The sequence below is a fragment of the Poecilia latipinna genome, unplaced genomic scaffold (assembly GCF_001443285.1).
Source record: "Poecilia latipinna isolate Pla-1442-1.1 unplaced genomic scaffold, P_latipinna-1.0 Scaffold508, whole genome shotgun sequence".
Classification (NCBI taxonomy): domain Eukaryota; kingdom Metazoa; phylum Chordata; class Actinopteri; order Cyprinodontiformes; family Poeciliidae; genus Poecilia; species Poecilia latipinna.
In genome coordinates this window covers 262279-287768 of record NW_015113124.1, presented here as the reverse complement: position 1 = coordinate 287768, position 25490 = coordinate 262279, and the positions used below count along the sequence as shown (strand labels likewise).

The 25490-nt window shown below is 38.6% G+C and overlaps 4 protein-coding genes across 5 annotated transcripts in view; 2 read left to right on the top strand and 2 right to left on the bottom strand.

Annotated features, from left to right (window-relative positions):
* The window catches only part of tfpi2 (tissue factor pathway inhibitor 2), a 5605-nt gene extending 4426 nt beyond the window's left edge, over positions 1-1179 (bottom strand). The window contains exons 1-3 of the mRNA XM_015040393.1: positions 1045-1179; positions 718-888; positions 137-316 (exon numbers count right to left, since the gene is read on the bottom strand). Of these exons, the coding sequence (XP_014895879.1) occupies positions 137-316; positions 718-888; positions 1045-1120 (427 nt within the window). The 5' untranslated portion in view covers positions 1121-1179. The remainder of the gene's footprint in view (positions 1-136; positions 317-717; positions 889-1044) is intronic.
* Positions 1180-3638: 2459 nt separating this feature from the next.
* Positions 3639-4576, top strand: gngt1 (guanine nucleotide binding protein (G protein), gamma transducing activity polypeptide 1). Of its 2 annotated transcripts, none has more exons than XM_015040391.1 (3): positions 3639-3747; positions 3881-3979; positions 4147-4576. In XM_015040391.1, exons 2-3 carry the CDS (start codon positions 3884-3886, stop codon positions 4270-4272), a joined length of 222 nt encoding a protein of 73 aa, XP_014895877.1. In that variant the 5' UTR covers positions 3639-3747; positions 3881-3883; the 3' UTR covers positions 4273-4576. The 2 variants fall into 2 exon arrangements, with proteins under 2 accessions (XP_014895877.1, XP_014895878.1); XM_015040392.1 differs by having other exon boundaries at positions 3686-3770.
* A 476-nt stretch (positions 4577-5052) lies between these two features.
* On the top strand, positions 5053-22666 carry LOC106952338 (probable acyl-CoA dehydrogenase 6). The gene is made up of 9 exons (XM_015040389.1): positions 5053-5326; positions 9315-9435; positions 16569-16698; positions 17795-17901; positions 18667-18834; positions 19046-19219; positions 20326-20487; positions 21655-21805; positions 22157-22666. Exons 1-9 carry the CDS (start codon positions 5126-5128, stop codon positions 22245-22247), a joined length of 1305 nt encoding a protein of 434 aa, XP_014895875.1. The 5' UTR covers positions 5053-5125; the 3' UTR covers positions 22248-22666.
* On the bottom strand, positions 22560-24776 carry bet1 (Bet1 golgi vesicular membrane trafficking protein). Its single transcript, XM_015040390.1, has 4 exons — positions 24597-24776; positions 24299-24405; positions 24150-24206; positions 22560-23256 (listed from the first exon to the last, which is right to left on the bottom strand). Exons 1-4 carry the CDS (start codon positions 24613-24615, stop codon positions 23101-23103), a joined length of 339 nt encoding a protein of 112 aa, XP_014895876.1. The 5' UTR covers positions 24616-24776; the 3' UTR covers positions 22560-23100.
* Between the last annotated feature and the right edge of the window lie 714 nt (positions 24777-25490).

Sequence of the window (25490 nt, the reverse complement as noted above, 5' to 3'; positions counted from 1 at the left end):
GTGTGGTGTCATTCTCTGTGTGTGTGCTTTTATATATATATATATATATATATATATATATATATATATATATATATATATATATATATATATAATTATTTTATTTAATTTTTTTATTTAATCTATGAAATCTTACTTTTTTTGGGACTGCAGTACTCCAGGCAAGAGGGGAGGTCTTCAAAGCGATTGGAGTTTCCCCCGCATCCCCCGTAGGAGAAGGACTCACACTGCATAGTGGTCATGTTGAAGAAATAGCGGGAAAAGAGGCCACGACAATGACCCACCTCTTTGGGAAACCTGCAGATTTGAGGAATCTCTGTAAGAAAGAGTAAGAAAAGAAAGGGTTGTTTAGAATTTAAATCACAGAACTACAGAGGTATATCAGATACCTTGCTAAAAGAGTAATGTGAGGATCTCTGCAGGTTTTACTTATGGAAAGTTATAGAAAGTGCAATCACAACCAAAAGAGACTTTTGAAGGCATTTGGTTGTGCTGTAATTTATTTAGGGGTATCTGGATTAAACCAAGAAACGCACATGGGGGTTTCATTAAAAAAAAAAGAAAACAGCTACTAATTTTATGAGGTTCTTTCTCATTAAAATCTGAAGACATATTGAAATTGTGATTTTGAGAGTAGCTGTTCAGTTTTTCATAATTTTTTTTTTCATAAATTTTAACAGTTTACATTGTTGGTCTTACAATGAGAAGAGCGCTTACTTGGAATTCTGAAACATGTCTTCTGGCATTCCTGATAACTCTTGAAGTTGTTGGCATTTCCCTGGCAGCCTCCATAATAAAATATCTCGCACTTCTGGGTAACTGTGTTGTAGTAATAGCGCTCGATTTCTCCTCTGCAGGGACCATTTTCCACTGGAAGCAGACATGCGCCTAGAACAAAACAACATAAAGTTATTATTGAGCCAATATGCAAAAAAAAAAAAAAAATTACATAAATAAATAAAAATAGACTTAAACTTTCGCTTCAACATAAGTCACGTGACAGACATCGTTTTAAAACTTCAAGTTTCGGGGTAAATATGTTACCTTTATTTCGTGACAACGCCAGACTACTGGAAAACGATGCAAATAACGTAAAAAACGCAAATAAGGCAAACTCCATGGTGCGAGCTGCTGTTCGTCTTTCCCCCTCTGTCAGTGCCGACCACCCCACTCACTTCAGGCTTTATAGCTACGAAGCGGGGGGGTGGAATTGAAGGGCGGGGTCGGATGTTGTGACTCATTTCAAGGCGAAATTCGTGATTAATAAATTTGTGACATAAGAGACGTATTGCGTCGCGATATTTGCTTAAAGTTGTGACTAACGCTGTATTCAACCGAACTGAGAAAAAAACTGTATCCCTGAGTAGGTTCTAATTAAAAGGTTTTGCCTAAAGACGCGGATGATGATAATAAGCCTAAGATAATAAGAAATATGAATTAGCAAATGTTGAAATTAATATAAAATATTAATATATTATACGCTGAGATGCACCTGCTTGACACGCCCTTTTTCACCCTAACCTTTACATGAACTTTAGTCACTTGCTTATCACCTGCAGCCACCTTCAAACATTCCTTCAAGGAAACATTATGTCCTGCTTTACCAATTAAACTCTAGTTATACACAACTCTATTACCATTCAAAGTCAATATTAATAATATCTTGTCAAATCTGATCAGTTTGACGCTACTGTCACCTCAAACCTCATTTTCCTCCTAATTCCATTTCGGACCCATTAACAAGTAATTTTGTGCTCATATTTTGACAAAGTAAAAGGGAAATAATTTCCACGTATCCTGAGATAAACAACCATTAGATGCTCAAATCTCTCATATATTCTTGAATGACAACTATGTAGCCCTGTCAACTCTCAGAGACCTCCTGTTGATATTTACTACATTTCATTACAACAAATTATGAGTAGAATATAGAAGACTACTTTAAGTCATATGCTGTCAAAACAAAACCAATAAAACTGCATAGGTCTGAAACAGTAACAGGGTATAAATGACCAGCCTGTGATATTGCTGATGGAAGTTCAGTTTACCTTGTCCTCAAGGGAGAAACTGGATGACTAAGGGGAAGTTGAGGTCATCACCATGTCAGAGGTCAATGAAGTTGCTAAAAACTTCCCTGGAAGAAGATTGCATTAAATAGATGATGGGTCTGTGTGGGGCTATATGGCAACACCCATAAAGTGTCAAAACAGGGTTGTGGTCCCAACACTTCCCTTGAGAAGTATATTTCAGGCTGCTGGAAAGGCGATTTCTACCAACTGTTGATTTAACAGGAAAACAAGAATGGCTCTTTTTTTTCAAGGCCAAACAACTGTTGACCAGACCTTCACCCTTGCAGAGTTGCCTTTGGGATCATGGGGGTCTCGTTTTCCGGTTCACGTATGTCTTGTGAAACTGAAAAAAGGCTTTCAACCATGCCCTTGACGCCTGTAGTAGCATGAAATAACTGGGCTACTATAATGGTTTTGTGCCCCTTTTACTGATATATATATATACTAATATGTCTTTAACTGATAGAAACTCATCCTGGGTATCCAATTTAGCAAGCTTCTGGTTGCTTTTGTTGCTTTTTGAAGATGATATGGTTCTGTTGACATCTTCAGGGCACGACCCTCAGCATGAACTGGAACATCAGATAGCTGAATGTGAAGCAGCTGGGATAATTTGACTCCTCTAAGTCTGAGGCTGGGAAAAGGTGGATTGCTCTCTCATGGCTAGAGACACAAGTGCTTTGCTGTCTTGTTCAAGAGATATGATTGGATGGAGCGGGAGATATTTGGGCCTCATAATTGGTCTGGAATAGTAAAGAAAAAAGAGAGAATAAACGAGGAGATATAATTTCCCAGCCCGCCTACAATCAGACCCTTAACTGTGGTCATGAGATATGGATCAATACCAGATCCCAGATACAAATGACTGAAACAAACCTTCTCCATGGCATGGTGGAACAGAACCTTAGAGATAAAATGAGTAGCTTTTCCATCTGAAGAGCTGGTCCTCCACTCAAACCAAGTCAGATGTGGTGGTTTTGGCGTCTAATCAGGATGCCTTCTTGGGCCTTCCCCTCTGAGTTTTTTGTTGGCATGTTCCATTGGGAGAACACCTTGGGGACAGACTCAGAAAATCCCTCCTGAACCTGGAAACGCCTTGGGAACCCCAGAATGAGCTGGAGAATAATGAGCTGTAACACCAATGACCCCATATTGAACAAGTGGAAGAGAATGGATAAATGAATAACTTATTACTTCTGGTCTTAGTGATACCATTAATTTAGTATACTCTAGCTGCTGGTAGATGTGACATGAAAAAGTGCCATGCCGTCATGTTCAGACCAATGACGCGTCTCCACCTTGACAGGTAAGGGCTAAATACAGATTAGCCGACTTATCAAAATGACCTAATACATAAACACCACCCACTACCCCATATATCTGACTCTGAGGAACCTTTGGTCAAACAAGCTCAAATTTTGATTCGGTCTGTAATAAACAGTTTACAGATTTAAGTGCTTCTACATCAATACTGATCAAACAGACACCTGTGAGGAATCCTCTCCTTCTTTGATGCTGTTCCAGAATAACTGGCGTGATCATTCAGTGGGCCCTCGTTTTAATCAGATTAGCAGATTAGAAATGTTGGTGCGGATTACTTTATAACCCAGATTGAGGGAGAGGAGAGGGATTCTTCAGTAGGATTTTGGTGGTGAAGGACCGCTTCCTGTGAGCATTCGTGAGTACCCTCTTTTCCTACAGATGGACTTATGCCGTAGTTGAAATGTCACTGAGAATCCTCAAGCCAAGATCTCGTGTTTGTCATGTTGAGTGAGCATCAGGTTGGCTGAACTTTTCCGTTTCTTTTACAGAGGATGCCAGTCATAAATGTGGATGACCTGACGGACAAAGATAAGGCTGTGATGGAAGTGAACCAACTCAAAATTGAAGTAAAGCTTGAGAGGTGGTTGGTAAGTTTTTCTTACCCCTATCATTTCTACTTATAATTTATGTATGATGATGAATTTAATCTAAACACACACACACACACACACACACACACACACAAGCTTGCAATTCATTTATTAGGAAAAATATCATAAACTCACGTTTCCACATGTCTGTCTGATCATTTTAGACATCCAAATGCTGTGAGGAAATCAAGGAGTACATTCAGGCTGGCGTGGAGGAGGACACCCTCGTCAAAGGCATTTCAGAGGAGAAGAACCCCTTCAAGGAGAAAGGTGGCTGTGTCATCTGCTGAAATGGACCTGAGGAGCTTTTCCTATCTCAGATTAGTACCCAAGGACATTCTCCCGCCCCTTGTAAAGTGGATTTGCTGACTGAGAAGACTAGAAGGACATGATAAAGACAGGAGTTATACAACTGCACGAGCTACCCTATAAATGAATTTACCATTTTTTGGGGTCAGCTAAATTTTGTTCTGCACGAGTTCCAGCAACAATGCTTCCCTCTCATGTGATGTAAATAGTCTGAGTAAAATGGGCCTGTGTGTTGTTTCATGCACTGAAGCAACTGTCATTAAACGTGCATGTTGATAACTCAAACTGTCTCTGTGATTACCTTTGGGGTATTTCAAGTTAACCTACAGTAGGAGATGTGTAACACATTTGTCATAACGCTATCAGCATTATGGACATTATGTAGCATTATCAAAGAAAAGCATATTTCATTGTTAGCTGATGATGACATTATTCCTGGACAGTAAAAACATAACTAACTTTTGTATTTTTTTTTTCTGTAGTGCATAATTTTGAAGTTCAAGTCTAAGGACACACAAATTGCAGTATTCTGTATATCTATATGCATAGATATATCTATAGACAGACAGACAGACAGATAGATAGATAGATAGATAGATAGATAGATAGATAGATAGATAGATAGATTCAGTTTTCTACGTAATTACCTAATAAACTGTAACCGAATAATAAAATATATATATGTAAATGAATATTTCCTTAAGTTATGAATCTCGGCAAAAAGATAGATGACCAGTACTTTTTCACTCTCTGAACTTTTTCACTGCTTCCTACTAACAGTTTTGTACACACAAACCAATTCGCGCATGCGCAAATAGCTGAACGTCAACAGTAATGGCGCTGCGTGAAGGAGCTCTGGGCGTGAAGATGCTGTTCTGCTGCCGCACTTTGCACAAATTCGCCTCTTTTTCAGGTGCTCGCTCGCTTTCTAAGCAGGTGTCCTCTCAGTCTGTGTCGCCCAAGCCCCCAGAGGTCGCGGATGACCATTTAATCTACACACAAGAGCACTTTGCGTTGAAGGAGGCCCTCAGGAAGGTACGCAGCATTGCTAATGTCCTAATTTTATCACAAGGGCAGGGAGCAAGTCAACACTGACATAAAACTGTGACTACTTTGGATGTGACCTTCAAGTATTTTATCAACTCGTTCAACACAAAAAAAAGTGTTAAAAGCTACGAAAACTAAAGCTAAAAACTAGGTGAGAGGTCAAAGTTAGCTTGTTTTGATTCCTCCATTGCTTGATTGTGTTCATATTTGCAGCCTGACTGTCCTGCACTGCGGAGATGCAAGGCTCCCACAGCTAAATACTTTCTCATTGCTGTCTGAAGATAGTTTAAAAACTCTGTGTATATATTTTTGAGTTGAGGAAGGAGCAATACGGAGGCTGCGCAGTTCAACAAACACAGCTACAGTCTGACAGCCGCTTCCCATGACCCTCGTCTTCGTTTCAGCTGCACTGCTGACATATACGACGCCTGTCCTCTAGCCGCTGCATGTTTAATCCTATATCTTTATATTTCCAGAACATGACATGAAACATGCAGCCAGTCGTGAGAGTGGCCGAGGTCTGAATGTGTTGATGGCGTCAAATACGATACTCCAAACTGAATATTTATTTATATTTAGCACATCTGTGTTGTTAGTCTTGCCCTTCGCTATTTACCTTGTATGCTAACTTGAATTGACATTTTAATTACAATGTAAAAGGTAAGCTAAGTAGTTTGGATGGAAAGAGACTTTTTTTTTTTTTTTTTTGCATAAAGTAAAGGTTTAAGACCCAGTCGGATGATGTTTTGGTGTTTTTCGTATCCAACTTTTTCAGGTAAGGATTAGAGGTCTGTGATAGAAGATTTCATGTCAAGAATGGATGCCAGAAAATCAAGTGAATTTCTTTAATCTGCTCATATCATCGGCAAATTAGGCTTTCTGACTATAAATTTTATCCACTAATTGGAGCTTAATTGAATAAGCTTATTTTAACAGTTATGATTTATTTTATTTATAAGGAATATGCTGTCCCAAACAGAAACAGAGCCACACACAGTTCAGTGTAATTTAATTGCGCATATTCAATCAGCTTTTTGTGACTTTTATAATTGTTCAAGATGCGCCTATACTTTCTGACACATTTTTAATGCTAAATATTTTTTCTAAGAAATAGGTTGACAGTAATCAGCGTGAGTCGTTTTAGATTTATTTTACCAGACAAAGAAATGGAAATGGACTTCAATAATAGCAACAGGAGACGCAGGGGGAAGGAAGCAGAAATGTGGCACAAAGTCAAGGGAAGTTTTTTTTGTCTGACTAAAGCTTTATTAGTCAGACAATAAAGGTTCATTCTTCCTCTTTTTCTTTTATTAAAGAATGCCAGGAGGCTGAAAATAATCTAACACTGGGAATACTGGGAAGAATGTAAACGTGAAAAAGGAAATCCAGAACAATGCAATGGCATTGAGTAAGAATGCTTTATTTAAAAATAATTACTATAGTAGTGTGTTTATAAATTACGATTATTGTTGGAGGAAATCCCCAGTCAATGCTGAAGGTTACAGTCACAGAGTGCCAGTAACTCTGACATAAACATTAAACCATGAGCTTCCATAGCCCTGAACATGTCCAGGAACTGGGCAGAGCTGGGAGTCTTAACAGAGCAGCTGCTGCGTTGAAAGATGAACAACAGCTTCCCCTGACATTATTAGGAAGCACTTAGTCATGCATTGCTTTGCTTGGATGCAGCTAAAGATTTCCTGCAGCTTATCAATAAGTTCACCACAGAGCAAAAAAGATATATCCTGCTCATTAAGCACTTCAAAGCTACTTTGTTTTCAAACATATTTGATTAAAACATATTTGACAATATTAATATACGTGCCATATACATATATTTCAGATGAAAATGAATGTGTTCAAAAAATATATACGTTTTTCAGATTACTTCTCAATTATTTTGTCATGAGTATATTATTGCTATGCTAATTAGGACATCTTGCACATATCCTCCAAAATCCCTAAATGTCCAGCCGTACTGTAAAAAATATTTTTTAATGGGAAAATCCTGCCTAATTTCTTCATATCCAGAATATTTTTGTCCAGTGAAAAGGAACGGCTTTCCAAACAGAGCATGCTGAAACGCTTTGCAATGCAACGTCTCTGACCCTCATATTACTAACAGACAGCTCACTCGTGTGAAATCTCCCAGCTATGTAGCACGAAATGAGCAAACTAACATTTTTGAGGACATCTAGGATTACTCCCCAATGACCTCTATGTTTGGATTTCCAGCAGCCAGCTGTCCCTCCCTTTTCCTCCTCAGGAACTGAACTTTGAACAAGGAGTGCAAGTTAAATGAGAGGGTTACCTGTGTTTGTTGTTGTGTGTGTGTGTGTGTGTGTGTGTGTATATATATATATATATATATATATATATATATATATATATATATATATTTTTTTTTTTTTTTTTTCCCTAGCAATTTGTTCTTTCCTTTTGGCCTAACTGTGATTAGCTGGCTTGGCGTCTGTATGTTTTGGCAGGAATAAAAATGACTGTAGGCACATTTTTGCTGTTTTGACCACAATGTTGACTGCTGTCTGGAGGTGTTGATAAGGAAATAAGGTTATTTTATTTCTTACAATTTAAGATTCTAGTGGGTTAGCTGAGGTAAAGAATTAGTTTAACTTTTATACGTTCTTTAACAACAAGAAAGTTTTGCGTTTCTCTTTTTTTTGTAAAGTGATTTTGTTTTTAGTCATCTGCTCAAGTACCAAGCCTACAGTCCCCCGCTTTGCCAGATGAAGCTTCAAAACAGTGCTACCTTTATAATAGTGATGGGTGGACCTCCTTTGGTTTCCACACTGTAACTACCTGCATTTCTTTGCAGCGGTAAATATTTCCAAACAGTCTTAATTTGTATTTCTTTTTAGCCAGAGAAAGTATAGAAACCTTCTTTCAACTAGTTGATCCACAATGTGCCGCGTAAGGCAAATATTTTTCATATTTTTCCTTATGAAATACTCTTGTTATTCTTACATGTCTTTAACATTTAATTGTGGAACAAAAATATATTTTTCCAGTTTTGAATCTATAACTTTGGAAAATATTAATATGACATTATACTGGTTTTCAGGCCAGTTTCTACATACCAATGTTCCTTATTTTCAAATAATGATTTATTACCCATCCAGATTAGCTTGAACCTTTGTTTTTGCTAAGAGAAATTGTTAAAAAAATATATGTGATCACATCAAATGTTTTTTAACATTTTATTTTAGCATTTTATTTGCTAAAATAAAATACTCTTCGGCTTGCAATGCTGAAAGGATAGTCGCTCCTTGATGCTTTTAGTTGCTTCTTTATTTTCCTAAAAGTTGCAGCCAAGGCTTTGTGGTTTCAGCAGATTCACTGTTCATGCAGATGGAATTTGACTGGTATAATTTTCAATATAAATTCTTAACTGTGTGTACTGAGCTGAATTATTAAGATTACAATTGCCCCTTTTACAGATAATTCTGTGAAAAACACATTAAAATGTTTTTTTTTTTTTTTTTTTAACTTTAACTGGGTGAATTCAGATCTGCTGAACACCAAGACAATTATTGGCCTCAGACACAATCGGCGCTGAAGTACAGATATTAGCCTTCAACGTCGCCTTTTTCAAATGGTGTGACATCCCCTCTTTCCCAGCACTTATTTGTGGTTGAAGGCTCCCATAGAACCATTTCTGCAGGCCGCTTTTGCTGATATGCAGCAACTTGTCTCTGTTAGTGGTAAAAGGCAGGCTTGAGAACAGACATATGCCACACAACAAGCTTGATTAAAAATAACGACGCTTGTTTTTCTTGTGGTATTTTCTGTAGAGTGTTAATCGCTTTTAGCTAAGTGGACGAAATAAAACATTTTTACGCAGAAAAATCCTGCAAATTATGTACAAATAGCACTCTAGTTACTTGGAAAAACTATTCAGACTTGATGCTTAATGCAGCACAGAGTGACACACATGTCCATGATTATCTTTGTGCTGCAGCTCATTGACCAGGAGATTAACCCTTATGTGGATCAGTGGGAAGCAGAAGGGACTTTTCCAGCCCACAAAGTCTTCAAGATACTGGGAAATGCAGGCTTTCTTGGAGTGAACAAACCAGTTGGTAAGTTGGTAGTGGTAGTCGTAACACTGAGACTTTAGAGTTCTAAAACAAATACTTGTTTTGATGCTAATATATCAAAAATGTCTTTATGAATGTAGCATATTTTTTTCCATTGAAGTGTCAAAGGAAAACAGCTCTAGATCAAGAAGTTGATCACAGGAGACGTTTAACGAACACAACTTTTTCCACTGAGTTGTACTGAAGTTGATTGGTTGATTTTATTTTGGCGGGACAGTGCATATTAATGGATGTACAATGTTGTTAATGCTAATTTCCATCCGTATTCCGATGATTTTGGAGGTGTGGGCTTGTTGCTATTGAAAGCTACTGCGTGAGACATAATGCCATAAGGAACAGTGCTCATGTAAGTTACTATGTATTTAATATTGCAGCATTTAATTTTCATTTGTCAGAAAAAAATGTCTAAGTTGTTCCCACATGACAAATAACACTAACCCTAACACAACTGCAACTCAATTATTGAAAAAGTGACCAAGTAGCAGCTCTACACTGAACTGTGCTGTCTGCACCACAAAGGATGAGCTTACATCAGTGTTTCCCAACCCTGGTCCTCAAGGCACACTGTCCTACATGTTTTAGAGGTTTTCCTGCTTTAATGTGCCCGACTCAACTGATTGCAGTTCAGCAAACACCTGTTAATCAGTCATCGATTGAAACCAGCTGGTCTGAAGCAAGGAAATACCTAAAACATGCAAGGCAGTGTACCTGGAGGACCAGGGTTGGGAAACACTGGCTTACATGACATTGTGAAAGTGAAACTGATGTCTAATTTTTCCAGCCACTAGGGGGCCACATCCCTGATCCCAATGCACACAGTCCGTTTATGACTAACTAATTGAAAGTGTTTCCATTCTTCACGAAGGACTTGATGTTCCACAGAAATCTACTTAATGTTTTTACATTTAAACTCACAATTCACGCCGATTTTATTTACCTGTTTTTTCAAAGTAATGATGACAAATAACTATGATTTCAAAACCGCCAAAATAGTAGAAATTTTTCTTATCATGGAGCATGATAAAACCTAGATATAAAAATGCCCTTGAATGGAAATTGCGTAAACAGCCGTTTGATTAATATGTGTTTTAATATCATTAAAAGGTCAAAGTACAAGCGTGGAGCACTCAACATTCTTGCTGTTTGAAACAACCATTTTTTTTTAGGACAACTGCCATTTTTAAACATATTTCTCAGAGCTAGACAGGATGCTGAACATTTATTAATAAAAAAAAATAGAATGTTTGATTCGTAAAAAAACAAAAAAAAACATCCCATCTATTTCATGTCAAATATGTAAAAATGAATCTTTGGCACAGAACTCAGTCCATTTGTATCCCTGTGAATTTAATTTGGAGAGCTCTACAAACACGAGACCAGATCAATCATCTGTGCCTCAGTCGACATGATAAACGCTCTGTACGGATTCTTGTTTGTGACTCTGTTTCAAAAACTCCCTTGATAAATCCGTAACATGTCGGAAGCCTGGAAAATCCTGGTCAAAGCTCAGATGTTGCTTTGAACGATAACATCTCGTACACAAAAGGACAGATCGGAAAACCCATCAGTCAAAGATTATAATTTACATGCAGGTCCTCGTTTCAGAAGAGTTGGATTCAGTTTTTATCCAAATGTCTCTGTCACGATTCAAAACACCTGCTTCAGCATGCTCTGTAAACCATTTCCACTTGTTTATGCAGTGTGGTTATGTCTGAGAGGACGGGATAAAAACAGTAAAAGACCACTGCTTATGACTTAGATGAATCAAAACTCCTGAATGTGTGGCTAACTATAAGCAGACTTTAAATGTCTATAGACGGAGTTCAGTGTTGTTGTTTTTTTTGTTCCTGCCGTAACAGACTGATATCTCCTTATGTATGGGAGAAGATGGCAGCATAAGTCATGCAGAAAAGAACAAAGTATGTCATGGACAGTGTTGGATAGTGAGTTCTGAAGAGAAGATAGCATGGAGAGTCTGTAGGTCGGAGAGGAGGGAGGACGAAGGAATTAAAATGTGCTGACCACACGAGCATTAGGCATTAGTTGAGAAGATTAGAAAGGAGGATCTGCCCCGTGATGGACTATAGGAGAGATGTACCATATCACTATCTATAGGTTAGTGTAAAAATTAAGTTCAGGATAATCATTTAAAACATAACTTTGAGATTTTAGATGTTTTTAGACTATTTTTACTCAGTAAAGTTTCATAGTTCATAAGGATGAAGACTGGAATATAGTTGTTAAAAGAAGCCTACAGTTTGAGTAACATGATGTTTCTTATTGCTGCTTACTGATGACCAATCAAGTATATTTATGAAATGTTAGGTTGAATTAATTGATTTCTAAAGGTGGATTAATTGAGCGGGAGTAGGGATTTATGAACTGGTATAATAGAGAAGTGATTCATGGAGTAGAATCACAAAAGTGCATGACCTTGGCCCAATTCAGAAAGCTTCCCCAGAATGATTTACTCTGTTCAAAAGCATGTTTTTTTTTTGTTTTTTGTTTTTTTTCTCGATAAATTTCAAATGAATCAGACTTATACAAACTAGTCAAAATACTTTTACATGAACTCACTCGGACTGATCCAAGATTGTCATCTTGAGAATTAAAATTTGATTATTAACAGAATATTCTAAACATGCAGAAAAAGCTTCCGGTTAAAACAACATTTTTTTTCAATGTCATTTCGTCCACGAAAGCCCAGAAAGCTGTTTATTGTTCTGTTAATGTCATGATTTATGAAAAGAGCATACAATGGCTCTTCCCTAATTTGGTGTCTACCTTCTCACCAATAGATGTTCCTCATCGGTTGTCAGCTGGATGTATTCAAGCAGATATAAAAATAGTACAAAAAACAAATATCGGCCCTGATTTATTAACCTACCTCTGCGTCTTACAGTCGGTCCCATTGGCCACCGTACAAAAACAACCCACAATTTTCTATTGAAACTAGTTCAATACGCAGGAAAAAAAAAAGAGAACAGTACATATTTTCTTGATTAAAAAAAAAAGAGCTAACATTTAGAGAACTGATGAAAGATGGATTTGAAAAACATGTATAATGGACAAAAGTTATTACACAAGTACTATTTTGGTGTTATTTTATGGTTTTGTCCCATAAAATACCAACATCATTGAGAATATAATGCTGGTAACAAGTCTTCCTTTAAAAGGTTAATCTGCTTTTGGAACAATGTGATGCTGTGGACCAATCAAATTACCTGCCAAACCCATATTTCTGTGATTTCTTTAAATGTTTGAGCTGCACAGAGTATTGAATTTGCAAATCATTATGTACAAAGTTGAAATTATTAAGAACTCCTAAGATGAGATAGATGTAATATAGATATGATATAATCGATTGATATTTCAAGACTTTGGCCAGTTGGATAGATGGATGTTTAGGATCCCACCATCTGATAGAGATCTTACTCACCGACATGCTCACAGTAGGTTTAGTAACCTACTGTGCTAAAAGATGGAACAAATGGGGGGAGGGGGGGAGTAGTTTAGAAATGTGGCTTATTTGCTCAATCATGTTTTCATAATCTTACCTTTTTAGAACAACTTTAGAGCATCTGTTTATAGTTTTGGGAGCCTTCCAGTGTGCCTCAGTGATGAAGCTCTGTACTTAGCTTTCCACTCAACACTGCTGCTCACAACACACAGGACAGGAAGTTTTTCTTGCGCCCCCACGTTGAGGGAGAAGCCAACGATGACCTTTGGCTCTGCCTGTTTTCCTCTGCTTTGAGAACAAGGAATCTGCAGATCAGAGCATAAAAACGGCCATGTCCTCTATTTGACAGATACGCCCTGGCAGCTTCCACATTTTCTCTTTGAGTTTTATTTTACTTTTTTATGCAATTGTTTAAATGAAGAACCTCAAATTGAGATTTATGTCTTCAGACTGTTTGTTTTCTTATAATGTTTCTAGAGAACATTAGAGGGGATACTCCCCGTTAAGCGATGATTTTTTGAAGTTAAACTCAGGACAACGGCCAGAACAGCAGGGTGTCGACCCTAGACATACAACAAAAAGCGCTAGATTCATGTGTTAGATTGGCTTAGTCAAAGTCCAGATTTGAATCCAATTATGACACGACTTCACATTGATGCTCACAGACACTCTGCGTCTAATCTGAGTTTTGCAAAAATCAAAATAATCTACAAAAATTCCCATCTCTACTTGTGCGACTTGTGGACTCGCATCTAAATGTGTGCAAACATCTTTTATATTTTTATTCAGTGTTAACAAAAATATATATATATATATATTTTTAGGTGTCAAAATTTGAAAGTTCAATTCGCTATATATACTCGTGTTTCTGATGTCTGATCATTACCAGCTAAAATAATAATAATAATAAAAAAAACATCTATATATTGTCCTTATCATCACTACTGTTGACTTCCCTCTAGCTTATATGGAGCACCAGCCTATATAAACCTATGGTGAGGAACAGCTGCTTTTCCAGAGAGACATATGTGCTTTGGGTCGACATGTGCAGAGTTGTCGACCCGACTCTGTTTGTTTTTGCTTTTGCTCGCTGGCTGAACCAGACACCCTGCTGTTTTGTTTAAAGCGGGATAAACCTAGTGCCACCTCTGCTCACATCAGCCGCTGCAGGGCTCCCGGTGCTCAGAGACCTATCGCCACGCAGCTGCAACCATTTCCTCTTAGTTTTTGGCTACACCCAGCTCTCCCCTGTTTGCTTATCCCCACTTTATCTCCACTTCTTTGTGTCTCCAGTTATTTGGCTCTATTGGTTTTGTTCTCTCTCCTCAACGGCCCTCAGATCTGCTCTTTCTCTTTTTCTGATTACCAGTCTGACAGGTAATCAGAGCAGTGAGTTTCCGTTGAATTATATTCGCTTTTGTCATGTATATGTAGTCAGATTGAGTAACGGTCAGCTCTCATTTGCTTGACCAGGCACAAAATCATTATTTTCACTTTCTACGGAAGGTGAAATTTCTGTGTTCAGCTGGGAACAAAAACCATATTTGAGTTTTGCATCTATTCAAACTGAAAGCTGAAGTGATCTTATTTTTAGAGACTTTTTCCCACTGATGAAATTGACAGTGAAATATTTAAAAAGTCATCCGTCGTCTTCGCCGCAGACAGTCGGCACTCCTCAAACTCAAAGGCTGCTCGAGAGATAAAACCTGCACATTATCGAATAGGCTGCTTCATCTCAGTGGTGCATTTTTGCAGCGCTCTCATGGAGCCATCAGTGGAAAAGTAGGCCAAACAGAGAAAGTGACGATCCCAATCGTATTGGCAGCTTTGGGGGTTTGCAAACATCATCAGAGTTTTCTGTTAGGTCGAAGGTAGTTTATTTGTAAAGCACATTTCAGCAGCAAAAGCAGTTCAGAAAGTGCTTTCTGTTACAAAAACAGTACAGTAACAAACGATGAAACGGCAGTAAACATTACATTTGATCAAATGCCATCATTCAGCAAACATACATCAAATTTATGATTGATCAAAGTTCAAGTTACCACGGCGACTCTATGCAGCCGGGTTTTTAGCAGTGATTTGAAGGCACTCTGTGTTTCAGCTGTTTTGCAGTTTTCTGGAAAGTTTGCTCCAGATTAGTGACTCATGGAAAGTGGATGCTGCTTCTCCACGTTTGGTTCTGGTTCTGGGGATGCAGAGCAGACCAGAAGCAGAAGACCTGAGAGATCTGGAAGGTTGGTTGATAAAACAACAGCGGATCTTTAGCGTATTTTGGTGCGAAGGAGTTCAGTGATTTATAGAGTAACAGAACTATTTTAAAGTCTGTTCTTTGAGCTACAGAGAGTCAGTGGAAGGACATTAAAAATGGGGTGATGCTCTCTATCTTATTGGATTTACTGAGAATGTGAGCAGCAGTATTCTGGATCAGCTGCAGTTGTCCAATTGATTTTTTTTTATTTTTATTTTTTTGCTGTAATCTCCACATTGCGATCGTTAAATCACAGTTCTCTTGACAATTGTTTTATCCCCCTCCAATATTAATAAAGTCTACCTTCTTATCTCTCTTTGAACACGTGTTTATCTTCATGTATTTTGCTTTTTAGTTTTAAATATGGATTTTCAGAAGGTTTACCTCACCAGATTAAGAGAAATCCATCATGAACTTTGAGGTGAATTTGCTACTTTCTAGTTTAAGAAGGACTGATGTTGCGGTGGGTGTTTAAAATGTAAAACTTTAGGTAAGAAAAATAAAGCAGACTACCACCACTACTTGGCCAGCGCAACATTTCGTTACCATGGAAACTGAACATTTTAGGCAACACCTTCTGCTGTTTGGACAGCTTCATCAATATCCTCCAGACAAATAACTTAGTTTCAGTGTCTGTATGAAATGACCAATTGCTTGTTTTCTTAGACAGCTGACTTTAGGCTGGAATAAGGTATATTTATTTCACACTAAGTGTTGCAGCAGATGATAAAGGGCAAACAAAGGAAAAAGTAAAGAAATGGGTTTTAAATGACAAATTTGGGTTTAAAAAGCAATGCTCAACTCCATTAAGGACCTGAGGTCTTGGTAAATATCTCTCCGCTGTCAAAACAGAAGAAGTAGACACCAGATTTTTTTTTTTTGGGGGGGGGGGGGGAGTCTGAGTTTGGATTTTGCTGCAAATATATCTTCTAATGGATCAAATCAGGTTTCGTATACCAAGTAGAAGAGGTGGAATGAGAGAAAAATGACAGTGACCCTCATCTACAGTGTGCTGCTGATCTCCCAGCAGTGCTTTTTTTTGTACACGTAATTACAGAGAACACAATTAAGGACAACATCCTGTTATTAATCTGAGTGCATGTTACTGCCGTAACGGCTCACTTCACAGTGATTACCTACAGAGACCCGTGTGTGTTTTGTGCGTGATGGTTTTATCACAGAAAACACAGAAAAGATTAAAGTCCGGGAATGTGATTTCAGCGTTTGAAGTGTTTGAAAAAGATGATTGGGACATTATCCCAAAGCAGGTAGCTCTTTCCGATTTGTTTTTCTTAATGGTGAGGTTCTACACCTGTTCGGTTTTCATAAATAAAGAAAAAAAAGCAGCAATAATGCGTATTATGATCAACCAGAAACACTCACTTTGTTTGTTTCTGTCTTGTGCAGAATATGGAGGCTTGGGACTGGACTTCAGCTATAGTGTTGCCGTAGCAGAGGAGCTCGGCAGCATTCGCTGCGGAGGCATTCCCATGGCCATCGGCGTGCAAAGTGACATGGCTACTCCAGCTCTGGCCAGGTAATCCTTTAATAACATGTTTTACACACACTGATTGTCGAAATTATTATTTTAAAAATGATATTGCAATCGGTCAAATGTGTCCCAAAAACTGTTCTTCGTTTTTTGGTCCCCACAAAATGTTTTTTTTTTTTTTTTTTTTTTTTGACCATTTCCCATTTTCCGCAAATAATTACAAAATCTTTGCTTGGAATTTCAGAGACATGTTGTCAGTAGTTCATAGAATAAAAGAACAATGTCCATTTTACTCAAACATAAACCTACAAAAAGCAAAATTAGAGAAGCTGATCATTTTTAAGCGGTCTCTTAATTTTTTCCAGAGCTGCATTCTTTATTTGCATAGAGAGGCATAGACCAGCCGAATGCAGTGCAGTGAAATTTTCAATGTAATTTGAACAATGACTCATCCTTCCGAGGTGACGGATATCCTCTTCTCATTACACACCAACAGCTTTTGTCCGAAGTACATTTCGGGGATCAGTGGAGCATCATGGCCAGGGGAAGCTCCACCGGATTCCCCGTGTTCTGGATTTGCTTCCACAACAAAAGAACAGATATTTGTGTGCATTTGTTTTGTGGAAATATTCACATCTATGCAAATGGGGAGGTTGCAGGAGATTCCCTGCTGAAATGTTTCCTATTTTACCCATTGCTGACCATAGTGTTGCGTCTGATGTGGCATCTGCCTGCCAGCCAGATAGACTCGTTATGTGAAGCGTCCCTGCTGAGAAGCAGCTGCTGTTGACACAAAACAGAATTCGGGGAAACGTACAATTAGAGTCTCGGGAGCTTAATTAAGACATAGAAGAAACCTACGCCTGAAACGAGGTTTATATATGAAGAGAGCTGCTCAAACGGGGGCAGCGGCTCCTCAGGAGACCTGGTTTCTGTCCCCCTGGGAAAGCAGTTGCTCCAAACTATGTTGGCAGTCTTGTAATGGTGGATGTGTCTTACCACAGTTACACAACACAGTTTGACAATTTCTTTTTTTTACTACTTATCTGGTCATCGTTCAATGTAGACAATACTCATGCAACTCTTATCAGGTTGTGTAGGTTTCCTGTGAGTTTCTGTATGAGTGTTTGTGACTGCACAGGTTTGGTTCGGACGAGCTGAAGAAGGAGTTCCTGCGTCCCTCCATCATGGGGGACAAAGTGGCCTGTCTCGGTGTGAGTGAGGTCGGAGCTGGCTCTGATGTCTCAAGTACGTATTTAAAGGAATGAAAATGATCAGAACATGTTTTTTCCCCCCCGTCCAACACCATTTCAAGTACCGGGTAAAAATAAGCATTTGGCAACACCGATTTCTAGTGTAATACTTCAACTAAATCAATGTTTTATTCTTGAAAAATTAAATAGCTTTAAAGTGTACTAAAATTAACAACATACATATAACATATAGTCCAGTGGTTCACAAAGTTGGAGTCACTAATCAACCTTTAAAATAAATAAAATGTATTTTATTTACCTTTTATTCAATGCACAGCTACAGTGTTCAAGTCAAGTCTTGCTCCTGCTGTTGATTCTCAACTTGTGAGGCAGTTAGCTTAAATGCTAGGCTCATGTTAGCATGCTTACTCTTTGTTTTGATATGACTCCTTGATGATTCAGCTCGTAACATATCTCAGTGCGGTTCCAGCGTCACTATGAGTAGACAGAATCTACAGAAAAGTTGTGTTCACCTACACACACCTGTCTAGGGAGCACAACATGCAGAGCAAGTCACATGACACACAGGCGGTAAGCTGCAGCTGCCAGTACAGCCCCTCTTTCAGTGCTCCTAAAAATGTATTTCTACTTTGAGCAGATATTTAGGATTGAAACGAGATGTCTTTATAATTCATCGTCTTTAATTACTTCTTTGGTTTAGTTTGTGCTCTCTGTCTTCACCTCTCCTTAGACTAAGCAAAATTCCCAAATGTTGATTTCTTTGACCCTTTATCCACACTCAACTGCTCTTTTAATGCAGGTATTAAGACCAAGGCAGTGAGAAAAGGGGATGAATATGTGATAAGTGGAGGAAAGATGTGGACAACCAATGGCACCCAGGCTGACTGGATGTGTCTCCTCGCCAACACCAGCGATGGACCCCCACACAAGAACAAGTCTCTCATCTGTTTACCCATGAACCTGCCAGGTAGAGTCCAAGATGTCAAATTCATATTCGTTTTAGAAATTTTGCAACACCAAACACCTCGAAGAGGTGATTAATGTAGTTTGACGATGATAAGAACCAAACCTCAAGCTTTAAACTTGGTTCATTTTCTTAACTGGCAATAATTAATTTCATAATATTTGTTTTGAGCACATATGAATTTCCTGTACTGCTTGTGTTTTTCCCCCGAAAGGAGTACACGTTGCCCGGAAGATTAATAAAATCGGCATGTGGTCGTCGGACACAGCCGAAGTTTTCTTCGATGACGTCCGCGTGCCCTGCAAGAACGTCATCGGCCAGGAAGGCCTGGGCTTCACTTATCAGATGCTTCAGTTCCAGGAAGAAAGGCTCTGGGCCGTGGCCAATAGTGAGTGAAGCGTTCTTTCCCGAGAAAAAAGCCAATCAAAACATTTAATCTTTCCCTAGCTTTCTGTTTCTCTTGTTTTTTTCCCCCCTTCATTCCATCGTCTTCCTTGGTATTTTTCTTTGGTTTTACTGAAATAAAAGGGAGTTCGGGTCACGCAGTTTAAGCTCCTAATCATTTTGTAAAGTAGTTGTTTGATTTCATGAAAGAAGTCTGACTCAGTGTTTTATTGGCAGGATTTTTAAGAAGCTTTTTCGAAATGAAGCAAACCAGAATGCCTTTTGTGAAATGGATGGTTGCACATGCGTCTGTCTGACAACTTGCTCAACTCGCAGTGCTGCAAATGAGCGGATCAGCAGGAGAGTTTCAGTTTCCCCATCGTCGGCGTGATTGTGAACGTCTTTATATATCTGGGTTGTAATAGTTTGTTTCAACCGTTTTCTTTTTAGGGCGCACCTAAAACAAAAGACACAATCTTAAGTGGCAAGATTGTGTATAGACATTTTGAATCAACAAAATGTCTATACAGGCTCCATTTTCTACAAAAACTCACTAATATTTAAGCCTGTCGCAATGAACAATCAATTCTTCACAGGATAAATAAAAAGAACTTGGATCATTTTCATTCTGATATCTTTTTTTTTTTTCAATGGCGATTTTGTTTTTAGGCTTCATAATCCATTTTATTTATGGTCTCAGTTGTATATGGTTTTCCCCTTTTTTGGATAGTTAGAATATCTTCCAGTTGTAGTGTGACATTTTCTTTAGAAAAAATGTAAGCTTATTGATCTTTGAGCCGGTGTATTTGCATTATTGTGCCATTATCAATATATTACTTGCAAATGGTATCAAAGCGACGTTATCTTGGTTCTCTGCGAGTTGCTACGGTACGTTTAACCAGAAAATAGTGCCAATGTATGCAAAATAAAGCTTGTGCGCCAAGTGCTTGCTTTAGAACTCCTCGAAGTTGCTAGTTGTCATTTCACTGTGGAAGAAGGGAGAGTTCAGTAAGTAATTAAAAGCCTGAAATGAATATGACACTCAACGATGAGGAAGCCGAAAACAATCCGCCATCTCCTTTCTTTTTCTGTTTTTTTTTTTTCCTCCAGTTGTCACCACGATGGACAGCATCATTCAGGAAACCATTAACTACACACGGCAGAGGAAGGTCTTCCAGCAGCCCGTCCTCTATCACCAGGCAGTTCACTTCAGGCTGGCCGAGCTTCAGACGGAAGTCGAGTTGCTCCGCTCCCTCCTGTACCGCGCTACAGGTACAGTCACTTTGTGAAGAAAAGGTCATTGTTCGCTCGAGGGTGCGAGTTGCATCCTAACACCTCTATTCTCTCTTAGGCCTGGTTCAGGCAGTAACAGAAAAGAAAATGCTGACATTTTCTGCAGTAAAACTGAATCCGGGGAAGAAAAACAACAAGCAGTCACCTTGTCCTCGTCTCTCTTTCTCTGTCCCTCTTTTTCGTATACGGTCAGTGCTAATCAGTCCAAACGTGAAGAACGTGACAGGTGGCGGGTTTAGATGAGGAAGAGGAGGTCTGACGCACAGAAGCATCTTATGCAGAGGTGTTTCATCAAGGAGGTGTGGTTGCGTCTCCAGCTGATTTCAAAGCAGCCTCTAACATTGCACGCTCATCCACCGCGTCATCGAAGATGACGCAGGTGTCGCCACAGGTTCATCACAGGTTGATGTTGGCTTGAACTGACGGCACACAAACAATTCATTACTTTTAATTCATCAAACTGCTTCTTATTTCAATATCTTACCTACTCTGAAGAAAATCGATGTTTTATTAGAAGAACACAAAATCAATTTTCATCTCTTCAAAGAAGAGTAAATCTAGTAGGAGAACTGCTGTCAGACATGGACTCGTTTCAGAGATGTTTTATTTTATTGAGAGAAAGAGCTGTTAGCCTGGTTTTGTTTTTTATGCCATCAAAGAATGAATCGGCCATTTCTCCATATTTACACCCAGTTTTCCCAGAATCAGGACACACCGGCGGTACGGCGCTCTTTCCTCGGGATTCTTGCAGTGTTTTTGTGAAAATGTGTCACCTGTCACATATTTGCCTCTGTGGCTCATACGCCTGTCAGGCAGGAGTCCAGGACTAAGCTACTGTCTTTGTCTACCACTGAATGCATCACAGTGGTACCCGTTTACAGTCTGCTCTCTGTGAGTCAAATCCTCCGCACCTGTTTGGCACTAGTTGCATAATTATACATCCAAACAACGAAATAGTGAAAGAGGGAAGAACGCAGCTCACTCACAGGCTTTTCCAGGCTTCCTACGACAAAGGCGTCAGTCTGTCGCTCAATCACTGTTGACTCTGAATCTGAAGCATGTTTGTTTAAATATCTCCTCCAATTTTTTACTCTTCCACACATTTGTCTTTGAAAACTTTTAAAGGAAAAAAACAATCTTTTTCAGCAATGTACATCAAAGGTAACGACGTGACCAAACTGGCTTCTATGGCCAAGTTAAAGGGCGGCCGCCTTGCGAGAGAACTGAGCGACAGCTGTCTGCAGTACTGGGGCGGGATGGGCTTCACCAGCGACGTGCCAGTCAGCAGATTTTACAGGTCAGCAACACATCTGTGCTCATTTCTCCTTCAGGTTTCTGTTTACTTTACCCGTTTAGATACGTCTTAATAGGCCGAGCAGATGGAACCCCGAACGAGACATCTGCAAGTTCTTCTCCGGCGAAGCGACGAGTATTAATTTCGTCTGCTGTGTGCGCGTTCACTGCTAGAGAGTTTTAACGATGCTTGCCATCACCACGTACTTCTTAAGACTTAATGATTTGGAATGATTAGTTATTTTATAGCATCCTAACATTCAGGGATGCAAAAAACTGGCATTCCTTGAAACTTAAATAATTGCCAAAAAAAAAAAAAGTTGTTTTATGCTTATGTAGATCTTATTTTGTGCAGGGATTCCAGGTTGATGTCGATTGGTGCAGGAGCCGACGAGGTCATGCTGGGAATCATTTGCAAATACATGGACACGCTGCCCAGGAAGTGATGTCATCGACGGTTTCTCTCGGACCGACTTTGCCCCAGTCCTGAACGTGTTGCTAAATCATTTAACACTGAAGTGCAATTGTGACATATTTACATTTTTAGCAGTGGAGACTTACGTTTGTCTGCTCGTTCTCGTCAGACAATTAAGCTCTCAAGTTTCCCTTTGTAATTTTAACTAATTGTAAAGTTTTGCCTTATTTTTGTAGCAAATAAGCTAATTAACATGTATAAAACTTGCATTTTTTTTACACATTGATAAATTCATGCAGATCACCGAGACGACCGTTATGTGATAATAGAACACACTGAAATGTTCAGAACATAAAATGTTTATTTACAGTAACTTTTTTACATGTAATCTGAAGCAAAGATGTTGCTCTCATAAATCTCCTGATTCTTTAACATAAATTCTTTCAAATGGCGTCTTCAAGGTGTTTTTCTCCACAATCAGAAATTGCTTTTAACATGTGCTGTTTCCTGTGACATTATCTTTCCACTAATTGCATTTTGGTTCATAACAGTGTTATTACCTGTTAAATCCTAATGTCTCACTGTAGAGTAGGCAGTTCTGAGTCTCAGACGAATACTAGCATGGCTTTAGGAGTACAAAATATTCCAGCTCATTTATCGGCAAGTCTTTTTCACATAAACGAACCGGTTTGTACTTTTTCCCAGTTAGAAACAGTTGAGCGTCCTTTCACGGCTCAGACACCGAGCGCATACCATCGAATCGTGTGAATTTTTACTCCTGGCCTCTCTGCATTATCACCATTGGGTCGGTCTAGTTTAGAAACGCATCAGACAGGAACTAGAAGATGTGGAACTAAAGGTCCAAGTCCAAGCGGAGGCTCTTATCACCTCAACTTGATAAACCAGTAGAGAACAAAGAAGACAAAGAAGCAGAAGAGCAGCATGTAGCACAGCAGTTTGGTCTGGCTGCCTCTGGACAGCTGCTTGACTCGACCGATGGTGGCGCCGAGCAACCCGCCCGTCGAGTCAAAGTCCGAGTCCTGCGGAGGGGAGCAAGGGGATTAAAAGTTGGTATAATACAAAAGCGCAGCAGAAACGGACTTACTACAATTTTTACTTTACAGGGATATACAATTTTAATACACAAAACACCATAAAAATCAATGCAGTAACAGAGATTCAATGTCTGAGGTTTGTTGAAATTACCACTGGGTCCAAATATAATTGCATACATTTTTCCTCACTGAAACTGGGAACATTTAAAGGCCTCAAATCTTAATGGTTACATGAGTGAAACTGTTTTCAAAGTGAATGACTACACTTCATTGTAAATACATCTGGGAAGTATGAACTGCTGACAAGTATTGCACTGTAAAATAACAACATTGGACTTAATGATATTGTTAGGGCCATGTACTCAAAAAGCACCGTGCATGTCACGTTGCACTGCTTGAGATTAAAATACAGTGAATAACATCGAAAGCAGCTGTGAGGCCTAAAGTCAACAGAATTAAAGTCTCCTAAAGCAAAATATCATTCAAAGGTTTTAAAAGTCTTTGTACTATGTTATTAAAGCATAATTGGCTCCTTTTGGGAATCTACTGTTAATTAATTTGAGTTCCACATGTCCCACTGTTTCCAATACATCTGGAAGAAATAGATGTTTTGAAATAGAGCTGTTATTTCAAGAGGAGGGATGGATCAAGGTTTAAGCAATAGGCTTCCCTGTTCTTGCAAAAAAAAAAAAAAAAAGCCTAGCCAACTTCCAGATGCCAGTCTGAAGCTAAACAAAGTTTACAGTGCTCTAAAATTAAAATACAGGAAGAGAAGGTGTTTATTTTTTTTACCATTTAACTTGGAAACGGGAGAAAATACTTGACGTTGGCTTTTATATGTAGAGGAAGCGTAAACAAAATGACCAAGTGAAACTCACCATGTCATCCAACATTTTATTCTGGTACTTCACTTCGGTTCCGATTTCAATTGTCAGCTGTTAAGACAGCAATGTTGGCAACATGTGAACAATTAAATAGTAATTCTACTAATCATTTAAGGTTCTGATTTGTGTCCATCCATACTTACACTCTTCAGGGCGCTGACTTTGTTCCTCAGTCCCTCCTGAAGATGCTCATTCTCCTCTTCATGCACACTGTAGCCGCTGGCTACATAATGTCCAGAGCTTCCTTCACCTGCAAGAAAAATATATATACCATCAATAAGGTTTGTCATTAGCCTTCTGCTCCAATCAGGTGAAAAACAAAAACCTAAAACAAGAGTTCACGACAGTAGGATTCCCTCAGATGGTAAACACGTTAGCTAATTAGCAAACAAGCTAAATGTGAACTCATAAACCGTCAGGTATAATTGTTTTTTTTCTTACCCAGTCCGGCGCGCCTCATCTCAGACCACAGAAATTAATAATTCCCGATATGAATTTGAGGTCTGGATGAAAATTATGGACGCTAAATAAGGTTGGAAGCGAAACTAAACCGTAGTCTGATAGTTGACTTCCCACCGTGGTAAACGCCACGACATCATACGGTGGCCGACGAGGGCGATTTTTCCAAAGAAAGGGGGGCGTTTCGCAGAAGCATGAAATGCTGTGGTTACTACGCCTACGCAATAATAATAATAATAATAATAATAATAATAATAATTAATAACAGCATGATGTCTTGTTTACCAAAAACGTCTACTTTCACAAATTCTCTTAATCTTTGTGTTTGTGTGTGAACAGTTAAGAGATAATTAAGAAACATAAAAAAATAACTAAACATAAATATGTTTGTGTTGTTCTGCTCCAAAAACCATAATATCCATTTCAAATTTCATACCAATCAGAGTAGTTGTCTGAATGAAAAGATGTCAATACCACAAACAAGGACAAACTACCTTCTTAAAACAAAAAGTCATTATCATCCATCTTTATTGACTTTCCTTCATATTCTGAACTCCCAACATTTTTAAAATAGGAATTAAGAGTTAATCATCTTACTCCGCAACAGTGAAAGATGCATTGTGCTGCCCAATGCGTGTGATACTTGCCAATAACATTTTCCTTTCGCAGACATTTTATTTTATTTTTATTCCATTTGTGCCCTGACACGCGCGGAGTCTGAACATTTTGATTTCCCATTAGTTTAGTCATCCCTACATTTTAGATTATGCTTATATAACACTGATTGTACTCTTTGTTGTGTTTGTACGCAAAGGGGTTTTAAAATAAGAAATGTAGTGTGTGTCCTTTTAGTTGGCAAGCTGTAAAAATTGCGTG

Bases quoted from the DNA above. Each gene is read 5' to 3' on its own strand.
- gngt1 (XM_015040391.1), top strand. From the start codon at position 3,884: ATGCCAGTCATAAATGTGGATGACCTGACGGACAAAGATAAGGCTGTG. The intron at 3,980-4,146 runs GTAAGTTTTTCT...TGATCATTTTAG, and splicing joins TAAAGCTTGAGAGGTGGTTG to ACATCCAAATGCTGTGAGGA.
- LOC106952338 (XM_015040389.1), top strand. From the start codon at position 5,126: ATGGCGCTGCGTGAAGGAGCTCTGGGCGTGAAGATGCTGTTCTGCTGC. The intron at 17,902-18,666 runs GTACGTATTTAA...CTTTTAATGCAG, and splicing joins AGCTGGCTCTGATGTCTCAA to GTATTAAGACCAAGGCAGTG. The intron at 21,806-22,156 runs GTCAGCAACACA...TATTTTGTGCAG, and splicing joins CCAGTCAGCAGATTTTACAG to GGATTCCAGGTTGATGTCGA.
- bet1 (XM_015040390.1), bottom strand. The intron at 24,207-24,298 runs GTAAGTATGGAT...CTGTCTTAACAG, and splicing joins AAGTCAGCGCCCTGAAGAGT to CTGACAATTGAAATCGGAAC. The intron at 23,257-24,149 runs GTGAGTTTCACT...TCCCCTCCGCAG, and splicing joins ATAAAATGTTGGATGACATG to GACTCGGACTTTGACTCGAC.